A 16,614-nucleotide genomic window follows, 5' to 3' on the forward strand; every position below is an offset into this window, starting at 1 on the left:
GTTGAGTCATTTGGTGGAATGCAAGTATTCAAATTTTTAATGGTCAGTGAGAACCAAAAAGAGGTGAACAGCTCCCTCTAGCCAGTGACGCCATTCCTCTAGGGCAAGTTTGACAGCTGATAATTTTCAGTTTTCTATCTCTTGGCAGAACTTAGTTTGTCAGAATAAAACACTATGGGATGTAAATTCTCGGGTTCTCCACTGTGCTGAGATAGAACCAATTCCAGTCTCTGAAGCATCCACCTCCAACATGAAAGGCTTCCATGGATCTGGGTGCTTCAGAATTGGTGCAGTTGCAAAGGCCTTCTTAAGGCTTTGGAAAGCAGTCTCTGCTATGGGACCCCAAGTTAACCTTTTGGACACTCCCTTGAGGGCTGTGGGGGGACCAGCAATAGAACTAAAACCATGAACAAAACTTCTATAGAAGTTGTCAAACCCTAAAAATCTTTGGAGCTCCTTCATACTGGTGGGGGTTGGCCAATTTACTGTGGCCTCAATCTTCTGATCGTCCATCAGAACAACGAGGAAGGAGGCTCTTTGAAGGTAAAACTCACATTTCTCTCTTTTAATAAACAGGTAATTATTAAGTAGGCGACTCAGGACTTGATGAACTTGTTTCACATGTGTTGCATTTTCAGGGGAGTACACTAAGATGTTGTCAGTGTAGACTAAGACGAACCTCCCTATCATGTCAGGTAAGGTGAGGACATTGATAATGAAAGACTGAAAAACAGAAGGGACATTGGCTAAACCAAAAGGCATTACAGAATACTCATATTGCCTTCTAGTGGTGATAAATGCCACTTTACATTCATGCCCCCCCTTAATACGTATGAGGTTGTAAGTGCTGGGATCATCAACGATGTCAATGGAGCAGTCATAGGGACAATGAGGGGTAAGTTTTATGGCATTCTTTTAGCTAAATACTTCTGCAAGATCAGAGTATTTGGAAGAGATGGGTGCTAAAGGAGTGGTTTCTGGGCTCTCAATGGTAGTGGATCTAATTCTAAGCTCTGGGAATGTGTGGCAATGTGAAAAACAATACCCTGACCAAACTGTGACCTCCCTAGCAGACCAAGAGATTTGGGGGTTACATACACAGACTGGCAAACCGGCAAAGCCTCTCCTCTTTGGACAGTCTGGATGTGTCACACTGAATGGACTCTCAAGCTGGACTGGAACTGGGACCAGAACTGGAACTGGATGAAGCACTAAAACCAGAGCTAAAACTGGAACTGGAGATCACGTGAGTGTGGAGAGAACTCTTGTGCAAAGGTCGCTGTTTCAATAGTTGATCGAGGCATATAGCCATGTTGATGATTTGATCTAGGTTCAGATTGTCATCTTTACATGATGCAAATTTAGTCAAGACTTCAGGATACAGTCCGTTTCTGAATACTACAAGAAGAGCTGGTTCGTTCCACCCACTACCTGTGGCTGGAGTACGAATTTCCAAGGCATAAGCAGCCACCGAGCGATTACCTTGTTTTAGCTTGCACAAGAGTTCTCCAATAGAGTGACCATCCTTAGGATGGTCGAAAACAGTCTTAAAGTCTTTTAAAAACTGTTCATAAGACAAGTCCTGCAAATTAGACCACCCTGCGGTAGCCCACTCTAATCCTTTATCAGAAAGGCGAGATATAATGAAAATGATTTTAGCTGGTCATTACTCACTGGAAATGTTTGTATCTGACTCACAGTAACAGAATTGTTAACAAGGGAAACTGGAGTGGAAGTAGGAGCAAATGTAGCAACCCTGGGCTCTCTCATGAATACATTACTAATATGGGAGGGAGCAAAGGAGCAGCTTAGCTCCTTTACACTACACTATATTAAGCTAAAATCTTAACTGTGGCTAAATCAACATAGACTAGTGTTTTCTTGGTTGGAGTTAAAATGGACTATCAATATAGTTAGAAGACCAATTGAGGTCATATTAGCTAACTCCAGAATGCAGTGCTACCGATTAGTGATAGGTAATTTAGCTAGGTCATATTAACAAAAGAGATGGCTAAGTAAATTTAGCTGCCCATAAAAATGACCTATCAGTCAAAATGTAATGTGTAATGTAAATTCAAACTGCTGGTTTATTTTAGTTGCTACTAATGGCAGAGTTCATTGTTATCTTTTGATTTATTTCTCCTAGATGGACACTCGTGGACAGATGTCAAAGAAAGCTGCGGCAAAGTCAAGTACATCTAACATGACTCCAAGCGAAAGTTCTGCTCTTCTGCCACCTCAGCAGTGTAAAGCAGGTAATGTTGGTTTTTACATATGACTTATGTTCAAAATAATTAATCTAAATACTTGTTTTTTTGGAGTGGTACAATGTCTTGCTCTGTATATTCGTAGTATTCAGTGTTTTTTAATCCTGCCTGGCGATCCACAGCACTTACTCCTCAAGGGCACCTAATCTAAGCCATGAATTAAACTCAACCAAGTTTAAGATGAATTTACCTTAACTAAAAGGTAACCTAGCTGAGGAATTTTGAATTCATTAAAATTAAATAATAAATAGTAAGTTAACAGTAATCTATATCTTACGTTTTGTTAACTTCCAATTCAGTAAAATCAAATCAGCTTGCTTACATTTTTTAAGTTAAAACATTTTTGTGGTGCAGAGAGTAGTTGAAACTGTGCAGGACAGGAGGTCCATTGGTCATTTGGGCTGTTCACACATAGGATGTGTGATACAAAACCTGATTAAAACCAAACCAAAAGATATATAAATGTCAATTACATTTAGATTTTCTTTTTTCGGTTAAAATGAAATATAATCAGGTTGCACTAATATTGTAGAGTGAGATTTCACCTAATCAAGGATTCTTTCTAAAGTGTCGCATGTGGTGATTTAATTTGATAAGCTCTCAGTAATTAAGAGTATATGTTATATAGGAGTGGGAATCTTTAGGCACCTCACGATTTGACTAGATTACGATTTAGAGGCTGCGATGCGATTATAAAACGATTATTGATGCACCTTTTTTTCTATACAGGATTTCTTTTTTTCTCACTGTGTGACAACTTGGATTATTTGTATTGTATTGTATATTTGTAATGATCCATAATGAATGTACTTCCAATATGTTTTATTACTAAATCAAATGGAATTGATGTGGCAAGTCAACTGCAAGGCTCTCATTCACTGCTCTTGTTTGGAACACATGAGACGCAGGCTGCCATTTATCTGTGGTAAAATGCACAATTACGGAGGAATAAGATCCTGTGAATGTCCACGCAGGAGATTACAGCCAGAGAACTCTGTTACAGCTATTCTACCCATTTTCTTCAGTGATTTCATAGCTTCGGTTTTGGTTTTGTTGTAGAGAGTCAGTTTCTTGTTCTCCAGCTTCTCATTCAAATTTTCCCGTTCCACCTTAAATGGTGCAGCAGTTACATTCTGGCGCCTCAGGCACCATTTAAGGTGGAACAGGAAAATTCGAACTAGAAGCTGGAAAATGAGAAACTGACTTCAGCCTCTTAAAAAGTCAAACATTGGGAGACATTTTACAAGAAACTATTCTACTTTTGTGGAAAAATTTCCTGCTGGTGCAAGAAAAGTGGCTACCTTGATTAGCCTCTTGCAGCAACCCACTCTTAAATCCATTGGATTACTTTTTGCAAATGATTAAGTACAATATGACAAAATCAACAGATGTACATAAATATATAAATAATATTGTCAAACAGTTAACAGATTGTGCTAAATGCCTAAAAATTAAATACTGTTGGTTACCTATTTCAGTATCACCAACTGCCTTGCAAGGTTTACAAGTTGCAAAGATGCTTTTTTGAGGCCGAAAGGGAGAAAGTTCTTCAGAAGACAATAAAACATCTATAAGCAGACAAGGAATTCCTAAAGGATCAGCTTTCTCAAATGACAGGTAGATGGAAGGGTTAGCTAAACAACTGTATATTTGATCATATATATATATATATATATATATATATATATATATATATATAAACTTTTCATTTGACCGATATCAGTGTCTATAATCATGACAGGTGCTCCAAAAGAAAAAGGTAACTAGCTAACCCACTCCCTCTCTTTTTTGCCTACATGCTCTTGTGTAGGGTACGCTGTGCAAGCATAACTTGATTGACATTGATAAAACTGAATTCTTGGCATAAAACTGTCCCATTGTGCTAGTTACATTTAGGAGCACTGAGATTATTTAAAATTAGAGTTTCAAGTCAAGTCAAAAGGCTTTTTATTGTCATTCCATCTATGTTCAAGTACATAGTGGAGTGAAGTTACGTTCCTCCAGGAACAACACGGTGCAACATGGAACAAAAAGTACAAAGTGCGAACGTGCAGACATAAGTGTGCAAACAAAAAATTAAGCTAGAAACAATACAATAAATATGATAAACAGACATTAGACAACACACAGGACAGTGCAGCGCCGAGACAGCACTCATTTTTGAGCATGAGGTAGTGGAATAAGGTGCAGAGGTATTTAACATGCTGTGATCTGTGAGTTTACACGGTCAGATAACATACGTGAGCACAGCAGTTACTGAGGTAGTAAAACAGTTTAAACACAGTATTGGCAGCAATGTTCCAGATAGTGCAAGTAGTGCATCAAAAGAGGTGTGGGTGGGTGTGTGTGTGGGGGTGGGGAGTGGGGGGGGTTTAGTTCAGTTCTTGTGAATTTGAAAACCTGATTGCTTGAGGAACAAAGCTGTTGCAGAGTCTTGCAGCGGTGGCACGGATGCTCCGGTACCTTCTGCCAGACGGCAGCAGTGAAAAAAGTCAGTGTGAGGGATGGATGGAACTAAAGAGGAAGGGGTCCTTGAGCCTTGGGCCTTTGGACCAGGGGCCCCTTCACTTAAACATTCCAAACCTGCAACATCATTACACCTGGAGCTTGGATACTACACCTTCTTCTGTAAAGCTACTCTTTTAAATATACTTCAACATACAACCAAATGCATGCACTGTCGGTTTAATCTTGTCATATTAATCAAAAGAAATAAGAAATATCCTGTGAACAATTAGCATCCATACTGTAATTTTGTAATTAGCATTCCACCTTAACATTCCACCTTAACATAACTCATGGCCAACAGTGAATGAAAATGTACTCAAACCTCATAAAACAGTGTTTTAACTGCACAACAGCATAACCAGTGTGTGACATAATGTTTTTGTGACTGAATTAACTCATTTTATGTCGAAAACTGGAAAATACAAAGTGCGTTTTAACTCAAAATTACGGAGCTGCGCCAGCACATACCCTCTCTCACAGTGGCGTTTTCCAAAGAGGACAAAAGGTGGGGCTACAGCTTACTTCGTACTCCACTCAAGTAAAAGCTGCTAAAACTCCGCCCATATTGAACTTGCTCGAGCAAATCAGACTTCTCTTTTATATATTTCCCCGGCTAAATAATTTGCAATAGATAAAAGAAATAATAAAAAATTAAAACTAAGAATTTTACAGAAAGAATTTTACATTTAATAGCTTTCTCTCCTCAGTGAAATGCTCCAACAGTTAAAAGCCCTTGCTGATTTCAAAATAAAATCCCTGAAGTGAATAATCTAGTCTAACAACATCACACTGCCACACCTGCAGCACAATTGGTATCTGTAATATGACAGTTTGTAACTATCAGCTTTTTGCTATATGTACCATTTTCAGTGACTTTCCAGTTCAATACATCAAAAGTTAAAGTCAGTCTTCCTACATAGCAAAGCTGACTGGCAATGATAAAGGTTTCATCAGCAATTGCTTGCTTTAGCCTGGGAGAGTGGGTCTCTCTTGGAAGTTCTGTAGAAATGAACACGGTCTAATTTTAAGTTTTGTGAAAAGAGGATTCATACCTGTAATGACAGACACTGTAGCAACAGCTGATGGACTGTGATGTGTGGTTACAATCTGTAATATTACAGATACAAACTGCTCCATGGAAACACAAGTTTATTGGTGCCCTTATTGAACACTTGGCAATTTGTTGAATTGTAGCATTAAAATGACCCTATTGAAATGCTTAAACTTGATTTATTTTACACAGGAAAGAAGGCTGTTGGAACAGAGGAAGAGTCAAGTGGAGAGATAGCAGGTAAGATGAAAACTATCATACACTCAATTATACATGTAGAATATAACACAGATAGCAATAAATAGTATTCTTTGGAACTGTCTACTACAAGATGGCATGCATAGTAAAGTCGTTTGTGATTTAGTGTCATAGTCAAAAGCAAACTGAAGTATACTGTAACATTATTAAATTATTAGTGTGTTCCATTTTGAAGGTAGCTGCCTAACTAGTCGCTGCTTTCAAAAGCACCTTTCTTTTTGGGCAGCATTCTAACTGAAAAGGAACCTCAGCAGGCATTACATTCGGGACAGTGCTTCAGAACCATTGTACATCATAACTTTCACTGTGCTGTACACATTTTATCTGTTTACTCTCAGTCGCTGGTTAGCTTACACTCACCTCTAACTGCAAAGGTGCATCACCTCAGTGTAAAAGGGTGGCTCTTGCATCTGCAGCAGCTTTTTCCTTGCATTGACACTGTTGTGGAAATTTGAAGAACAGGCTGCCTCAAGGAGTCGTATCTGACATGATATACTCAACTTGGCGCCCCAGATAAATACAGATAATCATGACTACTAGTTGTGAATCATTTCAATTCATTCACTGTCTTCATTCACCTTAATGAACTTGCTATATGTCTAACACACAAAAGATAAAAACTTTGTATAATTTTGTACAAAATGCATCCAGAAAAAAATGATTGCACACTCTGTTAAGCTGGCTAATATGCATTTCACTTTATACATTCTCATCTGATTTATGATCTCCTAGTCTGAACTTTTGCTGTCAACCTACGCTTAACGCTGATGTGACTGTGATAAGCACATCAATACCAGACGTGCAGAGTGAGTAGACAAAAATAAGCAATTTTCATTTCTGAAATTCTACATAATCCAGTGTTGAAGTATTTTTCATTGTTCAGCGAGAACGTCAGTCTCCAGTATTGGTTCCACCGTGTTTTCCCCCACCATACGCTCAGCAAGTGAGCTGATTTCGGTCGTTCAGTGCAGTTTTCTCCCCGTAACAGCTTTTCTTCCTCAGCTCCTCATCCAGTGCCTCTCCTCTACTGTAATGTTAGTCCCTGAGGACAGGTGAAATCTCTTGAGTACATAATCAAACTGAAAAATTATTTACAAGTAAAAGAGGCTACTAAACAGTGAACAGACAATATTTTAAATTGGACTCTCTCACGTTTTAAAGAGCCAGCGTGTTCACAAAGCTGGCTAACTAACGTTAGCATCACGTAATGAGTTGCTACAATCACAACCTGTCACATTAGACAAGCAAACTGCCAAAATTTTACCACAGGAACAATTTCTAGAGATCTACAAATGCAAACATGTTAAATACTTTACACAAATACAACAATCAATCAAAAGAGCAAAGACAGAAGTCAAGAAATAACTTACATTTGTAAACTCCTCAGTCATCAGAAACGGCTGCTCCATCCGCCATGTTTATCAAACTGAAGCTATAGGACTCTTGGCTGGTGAGCAGGTGAACAGTATTGTGGGATTGCCTTCACTGAGAAGGATACATATGATGCTGCCTTTAGATTTCGTCAAATTAAGGCAGCTGCCTTATGCTGCCTTCCAAATGGGACAGGCTTCGTCTCGGGAGCTCACAAAAGCTTTCTTAAAATGCTGCCTACTTAGACAGCTGCCTCCTGATTGGAACGCACCATACTTTTCATTTCGATTCAGGTTTGAGTCTGACTTAACATTAATTTGGAATAACATAATTACGAAAACTAGTAAATCCAGTGGTCTTGTCTTGCCAAGTTCTGTTTTCAGAATCATCAACCATTGGTGACTCTGATGATGAGGAGATGAAGCCTCCTTCAAAGGGAAGAAAGCAAGATCTACAAAGCAAGATGATCTGGGGCGAACTCGAAGTAATAACTGTTATTGATTATGATGTTATTTTGCAATGGTTCTTTGGCATGTCTGCATTCAGATATTAATTTTTTTGCATTACTTCTTTTATATAGTAAAAACAGTTTGTGGAGTAATACTGCATTACAAGTGTGCCCTACAAGCCTTAAACCAAGGTGGGTCAATGAAGAGGGCTTTCCAAAAAGTGGGAATGGACCGCAATACCATCTCTAGGACCTCACCCAATGCTTAATTAATTAAGCTATTGAATAAAATATTTGCATGCCTACATTTTTGATGTTTGTAGAGATTTTACACTTTGGATAAAGTAAATGACACTCAGACTATTTAAGATTATTTTGTTGTGAATGACAGAGCTTTTGTTATGCTATGGAAATATCTATAAAGATTTGTTTAGTATTTAACATCAATGAATCTGTTTTACTGGAAAACCTGCATTTTGTTTGTTTGAAAAAATGAAGGGATACAGGGAATTCTTTACATACATATACATCATGGCCTTTTTGATGTGAAAGGTTATTTTGCCAATGAATGAATCCTTGTTCAAGTACAAACTAGTGATTCTGGTATTCTGTTTTGAACTTCTTACTTATGGAATCTCACTTTACTTAAAGTCTGTGAAGAGCACTTATAGTGCTTTATAAGTTGGTATGTTCTTATGTTAACATGGATTACTTCATAGAGCTGTTCAGTATCATCACTTTGCCATCTGCTGGTGATTTACTTTTCTTTTCCCACTTTGCTTTCTTGTTTTCAAGTTCTCCAGCATGTAAGTACACGATGTTCCAAATTATTATGTACATGTCATTTTTGTTTGTTTTTCCTAAACAGTCAATATTTTTACGTATTTTTTAATCCTCAACAATTATATCACAATGTAGATATTATTACAAGTGGAAGTACTGAAACTGGCGGTGGCTTTATTGATATTTTGAAAAGAATACCAAATATGTTGTTCCAAATTATTATGTAAAATGCCATTTTTGAAATCATTCAATGAGTCATAATGATGTTCATGTAATTTCAAACAGAACATTTGCTGCATGGACAGATCACTTTTTCAAAAAATGATAAGTTCAATCAAATTACATATTGATATATGAGCCCTTCTTTGAGATGAATGACTCTCATTCATTGAACTTATGATTCCATGCATAGTTTTTGCCTGTATTTCATTTGAGGATGCCAGTATTGCCACTCAGAGCTACTGTTTCAAGGATGCCAACACTAACAGATCTTACTTTTAAGGATGCTCCACGTGTTCTCAATATGATTGAGGTCAGGGGATGATGGTGGCCAAACCATGATTTTTTTCCTTTTATGCCCATGACAACCAAGAAGTATATGGTGTTTTTTGCAGGATGGGATGGTGTATTGTCTTTCGTGGAAATGATTTTATTTCGGAAGGCATGTTCTTCTTTTTATACTATGGCAGAAAATGGCTGGTTAGGAACTCTAAATATCTTTCAGAGGTCATGTTTACACCCTCAGAGACCCTAAAGGGACCTACCATCTCACTTCCTAATATTCCAGCCTGTGGTATCACTCCTCCACCTCCTTGCTGATGTCATAGTCTTGTTGGACCAGGATGGCTACTCACCAACCATCCATAACTCCATCCACCTGGACCATCAAGTGTAGCACTGCATTCATCAGTAAATAGAACCTTTGAAAATGAGTCTTCATGTATTTCTGAGCCCACTTTCTGTGCGCTTTGCTTAGGGGAGGCCAAAATACAGCTTTATGTACAACTGCCAGCCAGTGGAGGATCCTGCATTGAGAGGTTCTTGAGACTCAAGAGACACCAGCAGTTTCAAATACCTGTTTGCTGCTAAACAGCGGTGTTTTATTTTTTTACTTGCTTAACAATGCAGAGCAATATCTTTAAGTAAGTTTCCCTTTAATCAAGATCACCTGGCAAACTAATTAACAAACCTGTGTGAGATTGATACCAGATATATATCCAAAAAGATATAATAAAACAAGGACTTCATTTGAAAAACTAAAATCTAAATGCTCATTATACTGAAATCCTACCAAGATATCACTTGCATAATAATTTGAAACATGGTGTATATGTTAATTAACACTAAGCAGGGTTAAAACGATGGAACCACCCGCAAAATTCAGTGAAGGCAGCTTATGGCAGCATGGCGGGCATATTGTTAGAAACAGCAAACGAGATAATGAGGTTGGTGAATTTCCAGGACGAAGATTATATATTACTTAGCACACAAAATCTCACCATTGCTTACACAATAAGCAACAATGCAGTTGGGCTACCTTATGAGAATTGAGCAATTACGTTAAATGTTTGTAACTTGTCTGCTTGATATATTAGCTGGTTTCAGCATAATAGCTGCTTCTAATGCTTTGTCCACATTTGTCTTCATGTTTAAAGTGTCTGACTTGTACTCAGATATCACAGATGCACCTCATGTTTCTTCCTAAAGTAGCTGAAACATGTTATAAAAATGTTTAATCCAATGACTTTTGCTTAGTGTAATATGATTTTATGTAATGTCATGTCAACATTAATGTTACTACGTTAAGCTGAGAACCCTATTCACCAAGAAGCGGGTGCTTGAGCTAGGGTGGCCGTTAATGTGAGTTAGCTAGCTAACAAGCAGAGGGGAACCGGCAGGGCCCTCTATCCCCTCACAGAGGGCCTAAGCTATCGTAAAAATAATATTTTAAAATTGCGCAGTTATAGTTTGAACTGATCATATTTTGACAATCAACATCTAAATAAATATAATAAAATCTAAGCAAATAAATTCTTTAAACCTGCCTATTCAGTTTGTACTGGAAAGTGAAGGGTTAAAGAAGCCCTTTGTCTCCCCCTATCAGAATTTTGCCATATCTGCTGTTGCTGGAAAGAATGATGGTGATTGGTGGTCCAGCTATAAATCTACAGAGGGCCAAGCAATAGTAATTCAATGAGAGACCAATTTCAAATGACAGTAAAACTGACCAGTCATATATTCCCTGTAAATGGGTGGGCTTTGTCATCGCTAACTTTATGACAAGTTCCAGCCGCTGTGAAGACACGCAGGCTCCGGGCACACAAACCTAGCGAACAAAGCTTGTTGGTTCGTGATGGAAGCTGAGAGTAACGTTACCGCAGAGGACTGAGGTTTAAGAGTCACAGTTCGCTACTGCTCACAAGTGACCTGCTTTGAATTGCCTCTCTTGCCATGGAAGCAGCTCGCGATTCTTGGAGATTGGAGGTCCCCGAACGTGGCTGAGGCTGAGATTCACTAGCAGCAACCTTCAGTTCACTGAGGCTATCTGTTGTAACTCAGCGCCCTGTGCCCACTCCAGCACTGCTGCGGCCTCCCATAGCTGACTTCGCCATATTGCCTAGACATGCAGAGAGACTTAAATGAATTGCAAACTCTCACTTTGCTGTTGGGTCCTATAATATCGTTAGGGGAAGCTACAGATGAGGCAGAGAGGGATTATCTCACATTGCTTGTCTTTATTTCTCACAAAATTCAACGGAAACATGCAAGGACCATTACTGCTGTGTGCACTTGTTCTCTATTTTATCTCAGAGGGTAATTATGCTGAGAGCACTCTAGCCACACCTGCTGGACAAATTAAAGAACTTCACCTAAGAACACTACAGGCCCGTGTACGATCTGTGTATTCAGGGCCGAGCGGGTATTTGACCCCCAACTTTTTAAAGTACTACTTTTTGAGTTTGAGTAAAAAACCTCCTCTTTCCCTAAACTGGATAAAGCGTCAGACCTGCCTTGGATGGTGCTGAGCTGTCCAAATTTTTCTTTAGTTCGGTTTAGACATGTGACTCCACCCCAATTCAGGCAGCACTAAACAGTGAAAACGTGCTAATTCACGAAAAAAAATCAACAGGAAAGCACATTTTTTTTCCAAAAACATCTTTGCTGTACTGTCTGCATGATCTGCTGCTTTAGCATGTTACTATTTACAAACGACCATATTGTTCCTTCACTGTGAGCTGTTGTAAAGAACAAAAGACAAGCAATAAAATAATGATATGCATTTGATTATGGATTATGGAACAAAATTTTTGGCCATAAAATAAATGTAAACTTGTATACACATAGATGATAAGTATCTCTATTTTCTGTTTTTCTGTTTTCATGGTGGTGAATGTGAGAGTAACGGAGTGCTTACATCCCTGCAAAACTTCTGATCAATAAACAAACACCAACATGTGTAATTTAGTTTAACCAAATGAAAGAAAAAAACTGTGGTGAGCCTTCAGAAAATGAACTGGGTATGAAAACAGCCTGATGTTCTTCAGAGATGTTGGTTAACAAATACTGCTATCTGAGGCTTCAGCTACTGTAGCAGCATCAAAACCAGTCGTTCTGGTTTTTCTTCTTCTTGATCTTCAGCTTCATAGTGAATGTTGCGCATGTTTACCTGCAGAATCTGTTAAAATCTGTGAAATAGAGAGAGCTGTTTCTTTTGTTTTACTACCATGAGGAAAATGGTCAGTTCGCCTGGTACATTTCCCCAGTAAGACTGGAGTTTAAGCACTAAGCGGGAGCTAGTCTTTCTTGATTTTGTCGAGTCTCAAGTCATCAAATTTATCAAATTTGTGACTCGAGTCCACACCTCTGTTAAATTGTATTAGTTTATATATTGGTATACTGGTAAATACTTATTCCAAGGCATATCTTACTATTACAACAACGTTTTAAACATTTGACAGCATGTTGACAGGAGCTTTAATTTTATTTACTATTTCTGGTCTGTTAAAAAGGAAAATCAATAATAATAACAGAGTGTCCAAAACCAAATGAACAGAGAATGATGTGTTTTTCTCCCCATTTCAAGTTCAAAACTGAGGTGTCTAATCTGTTCAGAGTCTGAAATGCTGATCCTCCCCATACAGTACTGGTAACTGGGCACATGATGGACATGTGGTTGGCGACCGTGTGAAACAAACTGGTCAATAGCAACATGTACAGACACTACTGTGCAAAACAAACTGCAGATGAAGAGGCTGAACAGATAAACAATTGGTAGTTTGTTGCCTCATAACAAGTGAATTTGCACAATCTGACCTTAGTGAGAGACCTTAGTGGACCCTGGAGTCCTTAGTGGACCCTGGAGTCAAAAACTGAGTTTAGTTCAGATCTTAAAGTTGTCCACGGAAGAGAAAAATTTGTAAAGCTAAAAAAGAATCTCACAATCCTGCATCTTGACTCTTGTGTCAGCCAAGATGCTACATGATGGAGCTGCACATGCAGACACTGTCAGAGGGACACTGAGAGCAGCCAGTCAACCAGAGGCAGAACACACTGCAAGACCTGTCCCTGCCACCAGAGAAGCAGAGAGCAGCCTCCAAGGCAATCACTGGAAAACACGTTACCTGTATGAGCTGTACTAACGGACAGCTCTCCATGCAGCGGGTGTTCAGTTTTGGGTCTGCCAGGCTGCGAACTGGTGTTTCTTTCTAGCTGGTAATTTGGGTAAACAAACAAACTAACAAACAAACAAATCAACAAACGTATCTTCTCTAATCTAACCTCTGGTGTACCCTTGGTTTCCAAACCAAGTCTTGAGTTTTCTGTAAGTTTAAAAAAGGGGAAAAACGAACTAAAACGTCTCTTTTGGGTTTCTTTAGAGTTTATTTCTCGAGTCAGCTCTTCATTCTGCATCTGGGCCCAAGTCTGCATCTGGCTGGTGGCACGCCTGATAAGCTTTTACCTTTCTGAGTCTGGGGTTCAAAACCAGCTTGTGGTGGCCGTCCCATTACAGACACATTTTAAGTATGTTTGCTTATTATTTTAGCCATAAAGGTAGTTTAATATAGTTTTTACCTTGAAACTTTCAACTGAATTTTCTGTATGTACAGAACATAATTATGCAAAAATGCTTATACATAACCTTGCATATGGCTTTTTGCCTAGCTACAGCTTACACAGAAGATTTTATTGGCTGGAGTGCTGATGTGGCCACCTCCCCCATAATACATATCACGCAACTAGTTGATCTTCTAGTCAGTTGGCCAATAAATTTGTCTGTGTTTCTTTAATTTCCTTATATTTAAGACTAACAGAATAATTGTAATATCACCGCTTTATTCCTGACAGAGGAGCATTACTGTAACACAGGTATGTTAAACTCATCTGCATTTCTACTGATAATCTGCCAAGTAATTTTATTGAATAAAAAAAAACTATTAATTAGTGTATATTTGAGTATAGATACTGTGTGCAAAGTAATCAAAATTACACTTATATAGCAGCAGTACTGCGCATTAAAAGTTACTTAAGTAAAACCATTCTTTCTGAAAAAATACTAAGATATTGATGATGCATTTGGAAAAATGATCATAATATATTATTACTGTTAGTTTTGTTGTTCTTGAAAGACTGCATATCGATTGGGGTGACTCCTTGTCACTTATTCAGAATATTTAGCTTTGTCCACATATTGATCCATTTCACATTCTAAATTCTGTTAACAGGTCATTAAGCTGTGTGACAATCTTGTGAGACATTTGTATCTGACTGCAGCACATCATTATGGCTCACAGGTGACTGACTATCACAATCACTGACAAGTGTTACATTTTGTTGGATGGTACTGGTGGATGTTTAAGATTTTTCACTTTAAGCAATAATTGAGGAACAATGTCAGCAGGAGTTTTCATAGTAATGTTTGTGTGTTTATTGGATTCAGCAGGTCACAAGTGGCATCTTTGACTGTTAGAGATTTAATCCAGAAGAGTCAGTTAATCAGTGAGGGAAAACCAGCACGGTATCGTCTACTCACAACCAGAAGTAATCTAGATGAAAAAGGCAAGGTCAGAAAATGGACATTTGGGCAGCGAGACATCAACAGTCAAAACAAAATCATACTGTTGGTGGGAGAAACTGGAACAGGCAAAACCACTCAGATCAACGGCATAGTGAATTACACACTAGGAGTGAAGTTTGATGATGATGTTTGGTTTGAGATCACAGAAGAAGGAGGAGTGAATCAAACTGAACCTGAAACAGCAGATCAGACAGTAACTCAAACAACTGAAGTCACAGTCTATGAGGTTTTTGTCCAGGAGAACCAAATCTCTGTTACCATAATTGACACTCCAGGTTATGGAGACACCAGAGGAGCAGAATATGATGAGCAGGTGGCTGAAAACTTGTTTAAACTGTTTAAACAAGACACTGGAGTGAAAGAAATAGATGTAGTGTGTCTGGTAGTGAAGGCAACTGAAAATCGCCTCGCTGACAGACAGCATTACATTTTTGATGCAATTCTGTCTCTATTTGGTAAAGACATAGAGGAGAACATTGTGGCTTTTGTAACACACTCAGATGGTGGACCTCCCACTAATGCCATTAATGCCATCAAGAAAGCGAAGATTCCTTGCAGAAAAAAAAATGGAACTGATCCTGTTTATTTCTTATTCAACAATCGTCAAGCTGAGCAACGGACCACAGGCTATGAAGAAGTTTTCCAGAATGCTTGGAAGCTAACAGAGAATAGTTTAAAGAATTTCATTGCATCCCTGGAATGTGAGAACAGAAAAAGCTTAGCAAAGACGGAAAGAGTTCTTTTAGAGAACATTCGACTTAAAGCCTGTGTTTCTAATCTGCAGGAACGCATTGAGTTAAAGGAGCGCAAACGGGAAGAACTGACTCAGACTCAGGAAGCCCTCAAACAAAACCAGGAGAAGATTCAGAGAAATGAAAACTTTTCTTTTAAAGTCACCAGGAGTCACAAGGAGAAAGTCAGCATTGGAAACGCTTCACGATGGGACAGAAAGGCAACCTGTTGCTCCGTCTGTAAGGAGAACTGTCATGAGTATGACTGCTGGTGTGCCATCAACCCTGCATGGTGTGAAGTCATGAAAGATGGGCGCTGCACTGTGTGTTCAGGGAAGTGTCACTACAGTAAACACATCAGAGAGAACAAGAAATATGTTCCAAAGAGTGAAGAGATCATAATGACGTATACAGACCTGATAAAACAATATGAGAACACTGATGAGTCAAAAGCAGGTATCAGTCTAGACTCAGAGAAATTTGAGGATGTCAAAAAGAACCTGGAAATCAACACAAAACTGAAAAAGGAGAAGAAAAGAATTGAGGACAGACTGAAAGAAGAACTGAGTGAGACTGAAATAGAAAAGGCCCAGCTAGTAGAACAGGCATGTGCCACCATCATGGTGCTGTCTGAGATTGCATTAAAACCAGACTCTGCTTTCATTGTTGAGTCTCTGGACTTCTTGATCCCCCGAGCTGAGGAAGCAGGAGATCATAACTGGGTTCAGAAGCTGAAGGAGTTGAGAAAGATTGAACCTGAAGCAGAGACCACAGCTGATTCTGTACAGAGATATTTCAGAGCTGGTTTTAAAAAAGTGACTGGTGTCTTTTCTGGGAAAAAATAGAATGTGTAGAGTGACTTCATGTAACAGTGATAAAGATGGGATTATATATTATGCAAATATATATATATATATATATATATATATTATGCAAATATTTATCTATTAGTAAAATAAAAATGTACACCTTTTATAGCTGGTGCTGTATGTTCATATAAATGCTTTTAATTACTTTGCTTATCAGATCATATAATTAATCTATGTTGGTACACTGAGAAATTAATGAGTTAATTACATTATGAATTAATCGTTATCTGTATTAACAATTGTGCTGGGCTC

At 38.4% G+C, this 16,614-nt stretch overlaps 1 protein-coding gene across 1 annotated transcript; it reads left to right on the top strand.

Annotated features, from left to right (window-relative positions):
* The first annotated feature begins 1,157 nt into the window (after positions 1 to 1,157).
* Positions 1,158 to 16,338, top strand: LOC118803150. The gene is made up of 2 exons (XM_036563667.1): positions 1,158 to 1,246; positions 14,628 to 16,338. The coding sequence occupies exons 1-2, from the start codon at positions 1,158 to 1,160 to the stop codon at positions 16,336 to 16,338; spliced, it is 1,800 nt and encodes a 599-aa protein (XP_036419560.1).
* The last annotated feature ends 276 nt before the right edge of the window (positions 16,339 to 16,614 follow it).

This window comes from Colossoma macropomum, unplaced genomic scaffold (genome assembly GCF_904425465.1).
Source record: "Colossoma macropomum unplaced genomic scaffold, Colossoma_macropomum, whole genome shotgun sequence".
Classification (NCBI taxonomy): Eukaryota; Metazoa; Chordata; class Actinopteri; order Characiformes; family Serrasalmidae; genus Colossoma; species Colossoma macropomum.

Excerpts from the sequence above, each read along its gene's own strand:
- LOC118803150 (XM_036563667.1), top strand. The coding sequence starts at position 1,158 with ATGGACTCTCAAGCTGGACTGGAACTGGGACCAGAACTGGAACTGGAT. Across the intron at positions 1,247-14,627 it reads AAACTGGAACTGGAGATCAC|GTCACAAGTGGCATCTTTGA; the intron begins GTGAGTGTGGAG and ends TGGATTCAGCAG.